General features: G+C 42.8%; 1 protein-coding gene across 1 annotated transcript in view; it reads left to right on the forward strand.

The window, feature by feature from the left end:
• LOC147220718 (uncharacterized) overlaps nucleotides 1-19356 on the forward strand; it is a 64616-nt gene that overhangs the window by 12151 nt on the left and 33109 nt on the right. Inside the window, exon 5 of the mRNA XM_086170107.1 lies at nucleotides 18924-18997. Coding sequence (XP_086026233.1) covers nucleotides 18924-18997 — 74 coding nt within the window. The remainder of the gene's footprint in view (nucleotides 1-18923; nucleotides 18998-19356) is intronic.

A 19356-nucleotide genomic window follows, 5' to 3' on the forward strand; every position in this document is an offset into this window, starting at 1 on the left:
ATGTCATACATACAATCCCACTGGTAATTCAGCTTTGTACTTATGGTAATATTATTTCTTAAGGAGTTTTGGAATAACTATTAGTTCATGTTTGTATGAAAGGGCCTGTTTGCTCCCTTCGGCCAGAATCCAGTTAATTCTCAGCCATATCGGTACCATGGTGTAGAAAAGAAAAGAATAAAATAGAATATGGATGGCGACAAAACACTTTTGACATAATTTCATGACAATGAAATAACTTAAGTCCTGTACAGAGCTTATGGCTACCCCTAATTTTCAACTCTTGCCTCCTTTTTGCAAAAACAATAAAATATAACACATTTTACACGAGCTACTTGTTCGTCCTACGTCATAAAACACAGTAAATAAAATATGTATACACCATCATCACAACAGCCCTTTACATGACAGCTGTTCTAAAATTACATTTTTTCTCAAGAAGGGCACAATTTACAAGCTATAAAATCCCGCAGGTGAACCGTCACTTAACTTTTGTTGCAAACTGTAGTAAAATCGAAATTAATTGAATTTCCTTTTGTAATTTTTTACAAAAATTACGGAGTGGACAACCCCTGATGGTGAAAGCCATCAGGGGCCATCATGGGATGTAGATCTACCATGTGGTGTTTTACAGAGCCTGGAAACAGCTTCTTTGGCTAAACTGTGTAGATGTTTAAAAAAAATGATAATTCAGGAAAACAAAAAAGCGGCGAAACGCTTAAAGTTAAGCAAATTATCATCTACGAGAGGCCGGTATTAGCTTCTTTTAGTCATTTTATGTGACTCCATTGTTCTGGCTGTGTTTTGGAATGGGATGTTGGTTTGTGACATTTGTTTGCAGATCTGATGTGACGTTTGTATTTTCGTGTTCCGTCCCGTCCGCCCGCATTGACGATCGGTGGCGTCTTGCAGTGTTGAAGGCCGGCGGCTCTCAAGACAGAGTTTTGGATTCGCTGTTTTGACTAAATGAAGAGTCCGGTCAACTTTGATCAATCAGCCAGTCTTTTTGTTATTATTTTGCTTTTTATCATTTGTCTGGCAAAAAAGAGAAATAGTAGAAATTTGAATCATGGTCTGTTGAAGGTTAATGTCCAAGGTTAGAGCGGTCACCGTAGAAAATCATGACGAGTGATAAGATTCTCCCCAAAGAGAGACCGGACGCTTTGTGAATATATATTTTATAAAATATATATTCCGATTTTCCAAAGTCCAATTCGTTCCTGGCTTTGCCTGAGCCAGCTGTGCACAACTGAAAATGCACAGCCTCTCAAACACAATGTCAGAATGGATTAGGAGAACTGTTGATCTGTAAACTTTACCCCGGGTCGTCTGTTGGGGTTTGAGTCCCGGTCGTGACCCAATGGAGACCCGTCTGCGCAGCTCGGCTGCACGGTTACGCCGGAAATCGAAACCTCCGGTCTTCGGTGGCCGGACGGCGAGTTCTCGGCTTGTTCCCTGCCAGATATTTGGACCTATAGAGTTTCTTTTTGGCCAAGAGCCCTGATAAATGTCCTCTCTTACACCCACACCAACACAATACTGCTGCCACAATGACAGCCTCATTATGTAATTTGCAGCCGGATTACCAAGAGCGGGAATCACCAGAGGCCCTTCAAGATAATTTGATTGGTATTCTAAAGTCATTATGTGTTATTATTGTAATTTTAAATGAACTTTAATGTATTATATATTTCAACTGAAGGCTTTGCTACCAATCCAAAAACACTTTGTCAACATCTTTTGTAGTGTCTGATCAGATAATGTTTCCGCTCCACATGAGTCAATATTGTTACCCCTTCCACAAACACAAACACACACACACACACACACACACACACACACACACACATGCACTTTCCCAACCCGTGGTGGGGTACCGCAGCAGTGTACTGTAGGACTCACAACCAGAACATGACTTTAAAAGACACATTAGACCCATGTCTTCATTCTTGCCCATCGGTCGTAATTGTCAATGACCAGAATAGGCTAATGTGTTTTTCCACTCACATTTCCAATAGATTAAGTTTATCAGCAGCGGTTGAGTGCCTCTCGGCTCATCGGCACGGGAGAGTTGGAAAATACCGGGTGTTTTAGGGCCAAAAACAGGATTGCATTTTTCACGTCTCCAAGCAAAGCCGCTTGTCGGGTTCGTATAACTCTGCAAACGCCCCCTAGTGGTCGTATGCGGAACTACACCCCGTGGAGTTTCTTTGAACACGGATTAATAATGTTTCTAAAACCTTGTTGACGAAATGAAAGACAGAACAAACTGCGTGACTCGGACAATGATCGTAAAACGTGTCATTTTATATTAAAGTGGTGACATGGCTCCTTTCCCTTGTACATGGTGACATGGTGAAGATTCTTTTCATTCACTAATAAAAAACTGATTTGAGTCAAAATTTACTCGACTGAAAATGTCAGATATTCGGGATATAATGGGAACCAAACCGGCCGGGTTTAAGCCTGTCTTTTTCTTGCATTCTGCAGACTCCTAAAAGACACAGTAAGAATCAGCTCCATTCGTCCGTGTCGGGTAAAATCAATGACAAGTAATGGGATTTCAATTCATCCCGTATCGATTCCCCCGTCCGTCTCCCCTCAGGTGATGATCGATCTTCTTGTACGGACTTCATTGGCTTGGATTTTTCTTTTTTTTTTCCCTCTCCTTCGGGGGAAAATGCTGAGTGAATTTGTCTCCGAGGGAGTTTGTCCACCGCTGATGTTTCTCCTCCCCCTCTAACCTATCGACGTGTTTTCACTCGCACAGCTGACCGGCCTGCCGCGTCTATTTAGGAGCATCAAAGGTGTCACGTGATTGTTCCGGAGAGTTTCCTCTCCAAATCGAGTGAGAGATCATGAGCACTTGTCCAAGCGGTCCGAATTAGCCAAGAACAGCTCAGCGGTTCAATTCTGTCAAAGAATGTAAGACCTAATTAAGTCCTTTTGCTGATGAAGTATGTCTAGGATGTTTCTATATTTTTATCTATCTATCTATCTATCTATCTATCTATCTATCTATCTATCTATCTATCTATCTATCTATCTATCTATCTATCTATCTATCTATCTATCTATCTATCTATCTATCTATTTTACATTTTTCAATACAAGTCATTTTTTTTGAAGATTGAATTAATTCAGATATGATGAAGTAAAGCGAAAAGGAAAACTGGAAAAGTATTTTTAAACACTGTAACAAATATGTATAAATGCACTCACAAAGTAGGGTCTTAAGGTAAATGGATACCTGGAATTCAGTTTGTTTTTATGTGTAAAATCATTATAAATCTTTGATTTATTCAAAAAAAGGTTAGTCCCCTTCTTTGAATTTTGAAAGCACTAATCGATCTCTCGCGCTGTTCGAAATCTCCAGAGAAAAATCAATGTCGGTTAGCTTTTCAGACGCGGTGCACGAAACAACAAAAGAGCGCACCGGCAAGCACGGCTTCATGATGGAGGTTCTCGGCGACGCTGGAAGGCAGAGTTATAGAAAAAGAGATCTTTGTGATTTTGAGATGAGCTGCAGGGGAACAAACGTCAAACGCACCCGAAGGACAACCTGAAACCAGGCGCCTCCTTCACGGATTCGGTGAAATTCAGTCGGTAATCTTCAGGTGAAAGTTTGCAACCTGTTTTGTTTTTTCTTAGATAACGGAAAAAAGGAATTTAACAAAAATATGGTCATGCTGTCAAATAAGGCCACATGTCTTTGTGATGTTAATTATAATAAAATAGCAAATTTCAAAACTGGGGTGTGGAGAGACCGGATGAGAAATGATCAGTTTCTCTGTTCGGTCTCACCTTTATAATGTTGCCAAGCTCAGGACCAAAGACCTTGTAAAGATTGATGATTAGAAATGGTTATCGAATGTCACGAATAAAATAGGTAGTAAAATTGAATTTGCTTCCAATTAGAAATGCCACTTGATTTTGCAAACGCTTTTATAGTGGCACGTTACACCCCTCCAGAAGGGGGCAATAGTTTGCCTGAAACCTGATGAACAAATGCCATTTAGCCACAAGTCACCTGGAACTACTAATGGAGTTTCTGCCCAACTCAGCGCCTCAAGAAGAGATAGATTTATGGCCTCCGTCCCTCCGTCCGGTAGACTTTATCTATAATATGTTGGTAGAACTTTGGCAGAGAATAAGGATTGAGGGTCAGGTTGCCATGCCAGCAGATGAGGAAGTGAGGCTAGCAATAGCAAACCCCCCGGTGCACTTGTAATCCACTGGCTTTGCCAGTGGTCGACTGGATGAACTACATAAGTCTAAAAGAGCAGACGGAAGAGGTAAAACAATATCATTTAGAATCAAGGCAATTCGTGAAGACGCCCGATTGATTCGAACAAACCGACTCTCGTGGATTTGGATCAAGGGGTACAAAATATGGCTTCGAGGACGCTCGGTCGGTTCCTGACAGCTCGTTGCAATAGTTGCTTTGGTTTTCTAAAATACCTGCCCCGTCCGTCCAATCTCAGGTCAACCCCAATCAGCAGGACTACTGGGATCTTGATTGGATATAATTGTCTGATCTCAGATGATCCCAGACTGGTAGGCCGCATACTTGGCATGTTCATTGAGGGCTACTCCTGCCGGTTGGGAAGGAACCATTGGGAGTCTCTGAGCAAAAGGATCAGACCGTTCCCTCTTTGGGAGCCTCTTCGGGGTGTTTCGGGAAGGTTCTGCGAGGATCCACGTAAGACTTTTCCTCGCCTGTTTGTTGCCGGAGTCCCGGTTGAAAAACTCCAAGGTTGACTTGAGGATATACCCTTTTACCCACACTTTGCTGCATGTGACGCAACAAGGGTCACGGAGTCTGTCCTTGACCCAGCCCAATTGTTCATCCACGATCTGTCAAGTCCTGTGTGATCTGTACAACACCCAGATATAAAAACCCTTTATCCTTGGCTTGGTTCTTGCATGCTGGCAGATCCGGTCTAATCGGGTGTCTCTGGGCTCGGTTAGAAGCAGTATTTGGAACACTAAGTCCAGTAGTGAATCATCCCAGGTGCCCATTGAGGAGAGCAGTCACCAGTGTGACAATTAATGTTGTCAAACTCAATTCGGTGCTTTACGGAAGTTGTTTCCCAGTTAGGGGCGAGAATCACTTCTTGAGGATTGCGGCTTAATGGATCAAACAGCTTTACTGTGAAGAGACATGGTGGTTATTTTGGAAACACCACAAAAAAAAAAAAAAAAAAAAGAAAAGGAAAAGACATTAAACAAGCTTTCAGTAACTGACTAAATATTGCAGCAGGAAAGTGGGGATGCACTTGTTGGACTTTCTTGCGGAGCTCAACACTGAGCTAACAACATTTCGAACGTGTTGAGAGCGGCAAAATGAAATGTAAAATCAGCCTTAATATCTTTAAAAACTTTGTGTAAGAGACTAAATTGCACAAACTTGTCAGGTTTCTTCAAAAATGGATGGGATGTCGTGTATTAAAGCGTTTGATCTGAAGATTTATTCATCAACCCTGTGGCAGATTTGGCACAAGAGCACTGTAGCATTTAGGAACATTCAGCTTCAAGTTGTCGCTTAAATCCTGAACTAAACTTACGCACCACCGTCTTTGAAAATGTTGATTTTTTTTTACTTTCAATGAGAAAGAAGTCAAGTCAGATTTTTATTTATATGGCGCCAAATCACAAATCTCAGTTGTCTGAAGATCCTTTCCAAGCAGAGCAGGTCTGGACCAAACTAGGGTCGGAGGGTTTAAGGAGTTTGGGACACACAATCTAAATCTAATTCTAATAATAGCAGTAGCGCTGGGGGAATAGCTCACTATTTTATCTTTTTTTTTTTTAATGCAGAGGTGAGATGATATTCCTTAAACATGAAGTCATTTCTGAATTGCTTTTCTAAGCAGGTAAGAAGATTGGCTACATTGTGAAATATGAAACCTTGTAAAAAAATATTCAATGAAACCTGCCTTTTAGTTTGGTTTATGTTACACTGATCTAAAGAAATATACAGGACTGTCACAGAAAATTAGAATATTGTGATAAAGTTCTTTATCTTCTGTAATACAATTAAAAAAAACAAAAAATGACTTTTTCATGATATTCTAATATTTTGAGATAGGATTTTTGAGTTTTCCTAAGATGTAAGCCATAATCAGCAATATTAAATCACTAAAAGGCTTGCAATATTTCAGTTGATTTGCAATGAATCCAGAATGTATGACATTTTTGTTTTTGTAATTGCATTACAGAAGATACCGAACTTTATCACAATATTCTAATTTTCTGAGACAGTCCTGTATGTATTACTTGTACCAGCTCATGCCTGGTCTATAAGCGAGTGTCTGTCTGTATCAACCGAAAATACCGATGTGCCTTCGGCATCATCCTCACATTTCAGGCATGGGTTCACAATGCTTCTACTTCACCTAACGCTGATCTGCTTATGCGGCTGTTCAAAAAAAGGGAGGTACTCATTGGAAATTAAATTGAAGACTCAGCAATCTGAAATGCATGTTTTCTCTCTGTACGTCCGTCTCTTTGACGTCTACATCGGTAAAAAGTAGTTCTGTTTGCTTGTTGTCTAGAACACCTTTATTCCCAGATCGTACGACATGCAAAATGTACCGGAGTCAACACAATTCGGTCGTTAGAATCGACGCTGCCGGGAAAACAATCGACTTGTTTCGGTTTGTCGGAGATAAGTTGTTTTCTAATGACGACCAGATTGAGAAGCGATTTCTTCAACACGGTTAATGCACTGTTTTTATCCTTCCTGAATCTGTTTGTTGGTTCATTCATGTGTTCTTGTTTGATGCTAACAAAAACGCATTTGGTGTCGAGAGACTTCATAAAAAATGATCCGAGTAGCAGGGCGGGCGAAAAAAAAAAAAAAAAAGAAACTCAATTTTTGATAACCTGATTTTTGCAAGAAAGAGACGGTTAAAAGACTTCAAAAGGGGGAAGTGAATGAGATGTTTTGCAGATCTCCATCCAGTGGGAGTCAAAATATTTGTGCAGGTGTTGAAGTGAACAGAAGTGACGCTCTGAACTGAGTATCCCAGAGTAGCTTGCTGAGCGTTGCGAGCCGCACAGCTCCGTTTGAATAAATATGATTTCCCTCATCGGCGTTGCTCCCGATCTGGATCTGGTGCGAGTTTCCGCTTGCTGGAGATCTCGACTAAGCAAAACGTTAGCTTCTGAAACGAGGATATCTGAATCATACGGCCTGGTTAATGGAGATGCTGGTGATCGACTAACATTGAGAGCAGCCGGTTATTTGTTATTCCAGGAGATTCCCTGCAGTAAGATAGCCATGATTTTTAGAGAAGGGTATTTTCTTTTGAATTTTTTTTTGAAGAAATGTACAGATGTCTTGTGATTGATCGGCGACCCGTCCGCCCAATGACCGTTGGGATAGACGACCCTGAGTGCAGGATAAGCAGTATAGATCATGAATGAATGAATGTAGCTTTCTGCAATAATTTGAGCTCTATGTGAGAAACTTCCTGCAGACATATTTGCAGGAATCAGTAACTCACAAAATGATAAGGAATGAGTAAGAAACCAAGAGAGAAAATGCTTTTTTCAGAGGAGTCGGTTACCGTCTCTGCGGTGAGGAATAAACAACTTAGCGATGATGTTTTCATTGAGCAGCTGTTTGAAACAAATCCAGTAAAAATGACGTGAGATTCAATGTGGGTCAAATGAGCTGTACGATATCCAGTGTCCTCATTATTCCCTCGGTCACCGAAGTCGGGGTTGTTTTTCCGGGTATCGTGAACCGGCGCGCACGTGTTTTGACCCTCCGCCTGTTGATTAAAAAAAAAGCATGTGAACCAGCTGTGGGTTGCTATTCGGAGCCTGTTGGTTTGCGTCAAATCTGTCTTTATCATGAGCTTTGGTGGGGCGTTACCAACAAAAATACGGAGATGACGAGATTGATCTATTTAATAAGCGAAAGAAATACGGCGGCGCAGGAAGCCTTTTGAGTTTGTGACCGCACGCTGCGCCGCAGTGAAGCTAAGTTTTTCCACGCGCACGAGTCGGCGCTCAAGCCCTCGCAACAGTTTCACTTAATTGCATGCCAAGTCGAGAACACACAAGTCTTCGCAGCCGGAAGGAGGGCAGAAACGCCGAGCCTCAGCGCTCCGGACGACTTCTATCTGAATTCTCGATGCTGAATTTTATCCTTATCTATTATCCTTATCTCCAAACCGAATGCACCCGATTATTTGTTTTTTCTTTTTTTTCCTGCCGCACTTGACTTTATGTATATCTGTGTGTGAAGGAGAGAGAGTGTGTGTGTGAGAGAGAATGAGCGAGACAGGGGCCAGAGAGCATGCGTGCACGAGTCCCTCCGATTGGGTACGGGCCCGTTTGATTTCTCAGCGTGAACTGGATAATCCTATAATCTGATAACGACGCACCGTGCAGATTTAGTGATTAAAGATCTGAGGCAAATGGTCGTTGCCATGGCTGCCAAATAGGAGAAGAAGAGAATTAATATGTGTGTTTGAGGAGAAACGGTGTGTGTGTGTTCGTGTGTGTGTGTTTGTGTCATTTAGTTTGTTTAAAACAGTGTATTGTAATTTTAATCGCGGCCATCAGGGCGCTTTTTTAGCGCGTCGTCTCCGTTTCAGTTTTTCCCAAAAGGCCAGATTATGACACTCATGCTGTCAAGGGTTATCAATGTAATTTCCCTTTCCTATAGTAAACAATGAGTAATTCAATCCGGCAAATTTACAGTTTATATCAACAGTTTTGATACAGCTCACATAGAAATAGGGCCGCGAATAACATCAGTAATACTAGTTTAAGATGTACAAAAGTAAATTGACCTCGACTAAGTGAGAAGGAATTCACGCTAGCATCACAACATCAAGTCATTACGTGTACAATCCGGTTCATGTAGCGTCTGCGTGGCGTGCACGTGTCACAACGCATTGTGCATTCCCCCCTCCCTGCAGTGTTAGAGTTTACAAGTATATCTGAATCAATTACCGTGGATCCGTGATTTAAAAGGCACTAAATAACAAAATGTAACTCTTAAGTTAACCCTTGTGTTGCCTTGCGGGTCAAAAGTGACCCACTACCATGTTTAGCTGTAGAAAAAACAACATTTTTTTCCAACTTGAAATTTTATGACTTTCCTAAAGAGACCCCATCATTAGAAAAAGTGATACTTCTTTTTTGTTTATGTTTCCATGTGGGCTGTACACCACAAGGGTACAAAGATTGTCTTACGGGTCATTTTTGACCCGTAAGACAAGGGGAGTAAACACAATGTTAAGATTGCACGAGGTTTAAAAGCAAACTTTTACCAAGCCTCCGCTGGAGTCTCACACTTTTGGCTCATTGTTGGGTGTTACTGCTTAATAACTTCTCTCTTATCAACCTTCCTTTCCCAGCGAGAATATGAATATTTAGTACCTTATGAGTCTGACAGGCTTCCTGTGAGAAAAAAAGGTCATTCTAAGGCTTTGGTACACCCCAAAAATACACACAGGCACAAAAAAAAAATGCCCGACCATGACATCGCAATCAATGCGTGCATTGTGACATCCGTGTACCTCCTGCGTTTCGGTCGGGGTCTAAGACACCCTTCAATTCTTCAAAAGCATCTTGCAAAGATGCTTTGAAGAACCGCTAAGCTTCTCTAGGTATTAGATTAGAAAAAAAAAAAAAAAAAGAAGTGGGATTTCATATGTTATGCAATGCAGCAGCTGATCAAAGTACACACCAGTCCCCCAAATCAAATTGTCATTGAAAGCATTGAGGTGAAAATCCAGTCAAAAAAACACGCAAACAAAGCAAACCAATGCAACGTACAATACACAACAGGCTTAACCTCCTCTGACTCCGGGAGCTCATTTCAGGACATTCTGTCTTCTCTAAACTTCAAACCACGTCGACTTTGACGTCTTTTCCGTCACATATCGACTTTTTTTTTTTTGTTTGTTTTTTTTTTTTAAAGCCCCTCCAGTGATTTTACAGAGTGACCGAGATTCAAAATGTTTTGGTGTTCATTAATAGCTTGAGAAGCAGAAAAATGATCAAGAGTCACGCTCGCCCCGCGTCCCACTACGAGGCCCGCTTCTTGACGCCGGGGTTGAGGCGATGGCGTGGCGGCTGGGGGGTGAAACTACAGCGGTGGAGTCACACTCTCCTGCCCGTCCCCTGGGAATGCCTGTCAGGCTGTCGTCACGTGCACAGTTGCCAGGGAGGCTTCACTGTGGGAGGGCTCTGCTCCAGTACAGGATTCCGCCCGAAAAATCCTGCATCCTCAGTAAATTGCGGCACGTTATGAAATCTTTTGTCCGCGTTTATTACTTTAGATCATAATCCTCTGGGAGGGGTGGGGAGGGGGGGGGGTCCTACATTGAGGAAAATAGTAACATCTTTTCCTGTTTTTTTTTTTTTTTAATTTTGATAATGAGGTATTTTTCTTTGATTATTTTATTTCACCGAAGGGATTTTAGACATTTTATCCACTTATAATGTGGATAAAAACATTCCAGAATGCATATGATGCAAGAGTATGAAAGAATGATGAAAGAACTCCATGCAACTGAAAACAAGTCCTTTGTGTGATCTCTTACGAGTCATTCATTCATTCATTTATCCGTTCATTATCTTGATTAGTCTAATGATATACAGGACTGTCTCAGAAAATTAGAATATTGTGATGAAGTTCTTTATCTTCTGTAATGCAATTAAAAAGACAAAAATTACTTTTTCATGATATTCTAATATTTTTGAGACAGGATTTTTGGGTTTTCTTAAGATGTAAGACATAATCAGCAATATTGAAACAATAAAAGGCTTGCAATGTTTCAGTTGATTTGTAATGAATCCAGAATGTATGACATTTTTGTTTTTGTAATTGCATTACAGAAGATAAAGAACTTTATAACAATATTCTAATTTTCTGAGACAGTCCTGTAGATACATAGAACCACTCACCCTCTCATTGGCACATCTGGGGAATCGAACCGAGGACCTTCTTGCACCGTGACGCCCCCTTTAGTCACGCATTATTCATAGCGTTCTAGTCAGGCAAAACACGCGGTTGATGGTAAAACGTCCGTTTAATAAGCAATAGCTGTTGTCGGCCACAGCCACGCTACATAAGCCTGCAATACAACCAACTGTTCCCGTTCAATTCCAGGTAAAAAAAAAACAGAATTCCCTGCAACCCCAAAATCACACAGAGCACAAACATCAACAAACCCCAACATTTGTGACTCGCTACACTATGCACATAATTGTGGTTTGTTTTTCTATTTTTATGCGGTTTTGCTTAAGCTCTACTTCGTTTTCTCACTTTCTTTGCCAGACAGAACAATATTAAATATACATATACATAGCGACACCAATGGCACTGTTATTTCCGTTCTGCGCCCGCTTATTAGCAGCCGTTCACATAAACGCGCCCCGGTTTGATCAGGCATTGAGATGAAAACAACGACCTCTCCCCTTTCACCAAAATATCCCAAAAAGTTCACGGCTTCCCCTCCTAAGATCTTCAAACATCACCCACTGCTTTTATTACACTCGGCCATTATGCACCGCTCCGGCTAATTACAGCTGGAGGAATATTAAATCAAGAATAACCTCCAATTAAAGTATGTGTGACACAGAACAATAGACCCACAGCGGACCTGGGCTCAACACCACAGCGTGTGTGTGTGTGTGTGTGTGTGTAATCTATTTATAGACTATGTTAAAAGCAGCGTTCATGGTGAACGTCCAACTTCGGTGCCAAGAACACGGAGAAAAGGCTCGAGAGTGCAGCATTTTTGTCAGCAGAACCTCATCCTCATTAAATCAGATCAACGCTAATCTTCGTATTGTCACTACACGCCCCTCCCTCCTTCCGTTCCAGGAAGGCGGTAGTAACGACAGGCTGATTGGTTTCAAGTTAATTGCTTATCAAGTTTACACCCGTCCTCGAGGGGAAAACGCTCAGAAGTCGCAGATACAGGCTGTCATTCAGGAGTTATATCGCAAAAATTTTTAGATCCGCCGGATGATGGAAGCAACGGGTGGGACGGTGGTCCCGGGCGCGTAAAATAGAAAAAAAGGCCGATAATAAAGCGTCAAATGTGCTGGCTGAGTGCTCCGGTAACGACAGAACCGCAGGTTGGAAGTGTCGCCGGCTGAAAAGCGACAATCGGCTACGTTTATTGTGATGAGGCCGTTTTACGTGATGAAATGTTTACACCTGAAATGCTTGTCTTTGCACGCTGCTCTTTCAGGAAACGCTGATCTGGACTATCTCCTGTTTTAATTCGCACTCACTAAAGCGCGAGATTGCTTTTTAATCAATCTTGTGAATTTTATTTCATCTATTATTAGAATTCAATTATCCGTCCGATAAATGTGGCTCAGAAGGCGACGGTTTCGCTCACGTCCTTGTGTTTCCACAACTTTAGACAGCAAAAACATGGATATATGGGAGAACCGTTTTCGACAGTTTTCCAAGAAGAAGCCAAAGGTTATTTGCTTGAATTCCTTGCCTCGGTGGGCAGCAGGCGGCGCAGTGGTTTGATCGGGCTGGAAGGTTCCTGGATCTGTGCGGGGTTCCCAGAAAACCTGCAGGGCGTTCGCTGAAGAACCTAAACCGCCACGATGTGTGAATGAAAGACCGAATAGTTGAATGCCTGTTTAAAGTAAACAATTCCATCTGATGCCAACGGTCCTTTTTTTTCTTTAAATTTTTACCGCTTTGTTGCTTTTATTGTTTTTTAAAATCTGTATTTTGCATATATTTTGTGTCTGTGTGGTATGTTTGATTGTCTAGAAAGGCGCCTTAAATAAAATGCATTATTATCAATGTGATTCTTATTATTATGTCTCAATATGACAAGTGAATGGTTGTTTGCACGATCATGAATGAATGAAAAAATATGCAGGCTTCGCTGTATTTCATTATTTAGACCGACATCGAACCCTTTATTCATTTTTTATAAGAAGTACATATGATGAGCGTATTAAAGGGCATCCCTAATATCCATAAATTGTAAATAAATCCAAGTGCAATGGTAAGCTAACTGTAAGCCAATATGTTAGTTGACAGTAAAATCACCTGTATTTGTGCTGCGAGGCCCTTCCTCAGCCCCTTGTCGTACCATAAGGATCTGTGTGTATTATCCTTTTGCCATAAGCTTATCATCTCTTCCTCACCTGGCACTCGGCATACGTGCCCAGCAGCCGTCGTGTGTCACGTCAGGGACTAACCGGAGCCGATGTTGACCGGCGAGAATTGCACCGTTTCCGGGCCCTGCCACAAAAATATGTACCAGAGGTTGAAGGTGCCTCTCGGGTTCGTCAGGTACGTTTTCGGCTGTTTCGCGGTCACGCGGGCGGATATTTCTCGGGCGCTTGATGCCAGGTGCCCCCTGCTGCAGAGGGATGTTGATGCTATTCTTCGAGGTGGTTGAATTGCGTGGCTTGTGATTGATACGTGGGATATTCCTTTGTGTATTCGAGGTTGCTGCGGTTTGACGGCAGGCGTGCGTTTGTTTGGAAATCCTCCGGAAATGACGGATTAGCGCACATCCGCGGCTCGGTGTGGTTTTTGCTGCGTGGCAGCCATATTGGATGACCGTATTTGTTACGAGACGCTCCTGTGACGGATTCTAAGCTGAGAAATAATATTACGGTCCGTTTCAACAATCGTTGCTTTGAATGACGAAACTTTCCGATCCTTTTCTGTTTTGTTTCTAATCCGGATCCCCCTTTTTTTTTTCGGTTCCCGGGTTGTCGTCGGCAACTTACGCTCAACAAAATCGACATATAACGCTTCAGTTGTCCGACATGAAATAGATCCCGGAGCGAGTTAAATGTCGATAACGTTGTGGCTCGGAGTGAGTGAAATAATTTCATGGATGAAGTGTTCGTTATACTCGCCGTGTCCGTTCCTGCCTCCCTTCTATTTTTTTTCTCCCTCTCCTTTCAGACCATTTCGGGGAAACTTCCTGTTCATTGTTGCATTTTAGAAAAAATCCTTCATATTTGTGACGGTTCGATCGATTGTTCCGGACGGCAGCCGACGTGCAAATCGCAAGCGATTATCCGCTCGGGTATTTGACAATCCAACGTTGAGAAGATGAGATCTTGTGGGGCGATACCTACAGGAAGAAAGATCCTGGGAAGCCTGTTTTAGATTTTGTCGTCCAAAACGATAACCTCCTGTCGGAGGAACGCGTGTCGGGTGCACGGTGTAATACGGACACGCGGCCGAAAAGGTCCTCGCTTCGATTTTGGGTCTCCCAAAAACATGCAGGAGGTTTATTGGAGACTCCAAACTGCTGGAACTTGTTGTTAGTCTATATGATGTGAATGAGTGAGTGAATGTCTTTGCATTTTGCCCTGGGATCGACTGGCGACCAGGATGAACCCGCGATAGGCCCTGATCTTGAAATGTCTTGCTCATTTTGTGATATTTGTCATTTCCATATAAGAGCTCACTAATGTCTTGAAGGAATGTTTGGATTGTCTTAATAATATTATGTTTCATAATACCATTTTTGGGGTGTAAATAGCTCAAAATAACGTGAAATGAACATTTCCAACATTCATATACAAGGGTTATTTTCAAAAAAGTTTCGTGCAGCAACGTACAAAATCGGACAGGAAACAGCTGAAGGGTCGTCCGATGATGGAACTCACGGGCAGCCCTTCCTTCCAGCATTGAAACACATGAGTTTTTCGAGCGAACGCCGACAGAGGATTAAACTGCAGTTTCCCACGGAGGGGCTCTGAAACAGCGCCGTGTTTTAAGGGCCGTCCATTCCCGCTCCACCTGGATCAACGATCATCTCCATCCGGTATATATATTTTTTTTTTTTTACAGAGGAATAATCTTGAAAAAGGGTGGACGTGAATCCCGCAACTAGTGTGTCGTGGACCCAAAATCGCGTTGATGCTCCGGAGGGCGGAGGTTGTTGCGGGAGGTCAGTGCGGAGTCAAGCGTGCGTGGAGCCCTTTTCTGCGCCCCTTCCCCACCCACTCTGTCATTTTCGGCGACTTTGGGTTACGTAAGAGATTAAATGTGAGGGTGAAGGTGGAGATGTTTGGAGCGGACCGTCTGCCGGGCTGGAATTAGAGGCGGGCGGCGCGCAGACGGAGAAGCATGCGGCCGGAGGCGGGCGGCTGACGGACGGACGGACGGACGGACGGCTGGGGAGGCGCCGAACACACCGAGGCTGGAGGAGCTCCGTGTCAACATGCCAACGTTTTCCGTCATGTATAAAGGAGCCGTCATCATCAGCAGGTAGGAGGGGACCGGGATGGAGGACGCGGAAGCCGGCGATCTGCACGGAGATGCGGCCGCTGCGCGCAAAACGCTCCGCTACGCGTAGATGCGCGGTGCGGTGCTGCGTTCACGGACCGCATGTTGAGATGCAACTGGTTATTTTTTATTATTTTCTTATTATTTCTATGTTTCAAACTAGAATGCGTTTCTTTTTTTTTTTTTGGAGGGGGGTGGGTGGCTTTCGCGTGATGAAGAGTAAACCCGTCGTCCGTCGCCGTGCGCAACGGGAGCCGGTGGATCAGAGAACCATGTTGTGGATTAAAATACGTGTTTGAATGTGTGTGAGTGTGTGTGTGTGTGTTGGGAGGGGGGGTGCAGATAAGTCTTCGTGCGTGAACGTGCGTTAAAAAAAAGTCAACAAACACCTTTTTTTGTTTCCCCCCCGTCGACCTCATGGACACCTCCGTCAAGTGGAGCCTGGAGATCATCTTCTGCTGATCCCTGCACACACACACACACACACACGCGTTGATGTTTTGGCTTGGGGTTCCCCTACACACACTCACACACGTACACGCACTATTGCTCTGCAAAACAAACTTGGTATCTTTAATCAGCTTTTTCCCCTCTGTTTTAAAAAAAAAAAGTCTTCTCTGAATGTTTACTTGGTGTTAAATTTCTCTTTATATGACATTTTTATTTGCTCCACGTTCTTTTTTTAATATCAAATAATCTTCTCCCAGTGTAAAACATCAAATCTAGTTTTATACCAAAATTTGTCCGAGTTCGCAATGTGGTGGATGGAAAATTTACTCATGAAGCTAAAAGTTTGTTTGTTTGTTTTTTTTTATCTCAAAATGTCTTTTCAGTAAAAAAAAACAACAACATAACACTTGTTAGATATTTACATGATAAGTTAAAGTATCACATAAATGGAGAACAGAGGTGAAGGGAATTTCCTCTGCGATCTGTTTTAAGAAGCACTTTTCGTTCATCCAAACAATCAAACTGATACAAAAAGTATTTCTTGAAGGGAGCAGTGAACTGATGCTGTCATACACCTGGTTTTAACCAGAAATCCGCCCTCTTTTGACGCTTAGAGAAGAGCATCTTCGGGTTCTTCGGCGTCTTGAGCCAGAAGACGCGGGTCTTTTGCGCTTGGAAAGGGAACATTTCCTCCTGCTTTTGCGAGAATAAATATTACGACATGGAATTAGAAAATACGTCACCCTCACCTCTATTGTGCTTCTAACCGCCCTCCAGCAGGAACCAGTCGACGCGGACATGAAGACGTGTTTTCTGTCAGATGTTTTTGATAGTTAGTTGGGATAGAAAGCACCCCCTCCCCGCCGTCCTGTTGGACGGGCGCCGGCTCTATTTGAAGATCGTAAAACACAAGAAAAAAAAAACAGATTAAGTGACTTAAGACTGTCTGGAAACGCTTGTTTGTGTCTGGTCTCGTCGCGTGACGTCACGCGTGCAAAATGTTTACTCGATTCGCTGGCCGAGCGTCTCGCCGGCTCCGTAGGTTTAAATAAATTCCACATTTACACGTGTGAGGTCTTTAGCACCTCCAGGAATACCTGGTGTCTCTGGGAAGCTTTAATTTTGGGAGTTTTGAGCTTTGAGCAGCCGTATTTACATGTTGTCTTGTGTTCGGATTGTAGTAATTACACTCTTCTAACTTCACAACAGTGGTAGTAGTAATTTTTCGGTATTGACTCCTCAGTTGACCTCATTGTTTCCCCGTCTGTTTCCAGAAGCGGGGTGGGCGTCAGGTTCCTCCCGATGAACCCTCTGCAACTGAAATATTGATGCTTGTGCTTGTCATGCGGGTGGAAGACAGCAAAATATAGGTTGACAGCTGCAAACGTGTCGTTTCGGAGTTCTTTAAAAACCCCTCCGATTGGCGGAAAGGGAAAAAACAACTTTGATGTGATTTAGCCGCGCACGTACACACAGTCCGGGTAGGTTGAGGGGATTTAATTGCTACTTGATCCAATGCTAGACAGATTAGGAACAAGTCAAATTTGGCAAAATGAGAGTGGGTAGCTCTTGTGCCCCGTTACATAAGAGCGAATTCATTTCTGCAAACATCATCTACCAAAGATTACACAAAATTCAGTGTCTGAGCTCCAGACAAGATGTTTTTTCATCCACTCCGGTCCCGTCTCATTTACCTGTCACTGGTCTCCGTCATTCCGGCGCCACATTGTTAGAAGGTGTAAATACTCTCATAAAATCCCGGTATATTAGTGTAAATTGAAATTAAGATGCTCGCCGATGTGCGAGCAACAGCTTGTAAAACGAGAGGAAGCCCCGTCCTCCCAGGTAGAGCGTCGAAGCAGGTCCCAACCCATTAACAACTGCTTGGATAGCTTCAGTTTTTCACTGCGTTCACAGAGATTGAACTTATATCATGCAGTGTGTGTGTGTGTGTGTACGTTTGTGTACACACACAAAAAAAACAAAAAAAAAACCTCACTAACCCAAGCTTACTGTTCTGTATATTTCCTGTGCATCGTGTATTTGCAAGTGTATTTGCAGTCCCTATGTCCTCTATTGTAAGTCGCTTTGGATAAAAGCGTCTGCCAAATGCAATGTAATGTAATGTAATGTAATATCATCCTCAATATGCAGCCTGGACAGCAAAACAAAGAATTCATCCAATAAGTCACGGTTGAAGATGTTTAGCATCCCCCCCCCCCCCGGCTCTCCGGTGGCAGCTGCACCTCCTGACCGCTCGGTCTAACTTGGCACCGCAGATTCCCCGCCAGCAAATAATGCCCTTTTCAAGATTCACTATCACACAGACACAAACAACCTGAACGTTTGTTTACATCCCATCCTTTTGTCACAGCACAACATACTCACCGAGGACGGGGGTGGAAGGAGCTACATACTAATGTTGCATGGATATTAAGGTATTTCCATACCTTACCGAAATCGACCGATTATTTAGTGATGACCGCTAAACCTTGCCTTCCAGTCGAGTTCAGCTCTTCTGACTGGAAGCAAATGGCTCCCAGCTTGGAGGAGGCCTGTCTTTCTGTTTTCGTTCCCTTTTTTTTTTTTTTGTTTTTGTGTAAGCAGTTGAGTTCGTTCACGCTCCAGAAGAGCGACGTGCCAACGAACCCTTAAACTACTTGGCAACTGATACCTTTTGTTCAGACTCCTTAAGCTCTTTGTTTAAAAACTTAAAATCCCATTTCTCTACCCTGATCTCCTCCCCGGGAGGCCTCACCATCACTTCCTATTTCAGTCAAGTCTTGGAAACCGGTGGTTTTTCGGTCGTTTTTCGGACAAATCGGGGGCGGCTGCATCTTCGGCTGCTCCGGTACTCACGTTAGTTTTGCCCGTAACATTTAGCGCCTTCGAGCTCCGCAGATACATCAGTCCAGACATTTAAAGTCAAGCGGCGAGGTCAAAAAAGGGTGTTTTCAAAATATTTCAATCAATAGAATTTCACACAAGAGTGCGGAGGGTGATCCTGATCCACAGCAAGAGATGAGGAGTTAGAGGCTTTAAAAAAATGAAAATAAATCAATAAACTGGTGTTTTTTTTTTAAGTGCTTTGAAAACTGTACATACTGGATTCAACATCTCCCTTTAAATAAGGTTTACTGATGAAGCGCTCCTTCTTCTTCTTCTCCTTCTTCTTCTCCTCTTCCTCCCTTTCACATCAAACCAGGACACTCATGGGTCCGTACGGAGTCGACAGAGCTGTTCACTCCATGGAGTTCACCGACTGCGAGAACGGTTTGGGTGAGTTTCTTAACTCATATATTTAAAATTCTCTCTTCAGATGTGTATTTTTTGTGAATATTCATATCACGGTTACATCATTTTCTATCTCTTTTTTTCCTTCAATCCATGTACCGTAATTGGTGTAATAGGAAGTCCTGTTTGAGATCAAAAATACACTTTAATACTCCTCCCTTGAGGTTTTATATACATTATATATACATTAATATACATTATAGATTTTAAGTAGTGAGTGAATGGTTGTTTACCTGTGCGACGTCTGAATGAGAGGGTGCATGTCTCTATATGTGGCCAAGTGATTGACAGGTTTCTCAACCAATGACAGCTGGGATAGGCTCCAGCCCCGCCCCCCTCCACCC

This window comes from Fistularia commersonii, chromosome 23 (assembly GCF_037954325.1).
Source record: "Fistularia commersonii isolate RoL2024-O1a breed Wild chromosome 23, RoL_Fcom_v1.0, whole genome shotgun sequence".
In the NCBI taxonomy this organism is placed as follows: Eukaryota; Metazoa; Chordata; class Actinopteri; order Syngnathiformes; family Fistulariidae; genus Fistularia; species Fistularia commersonii.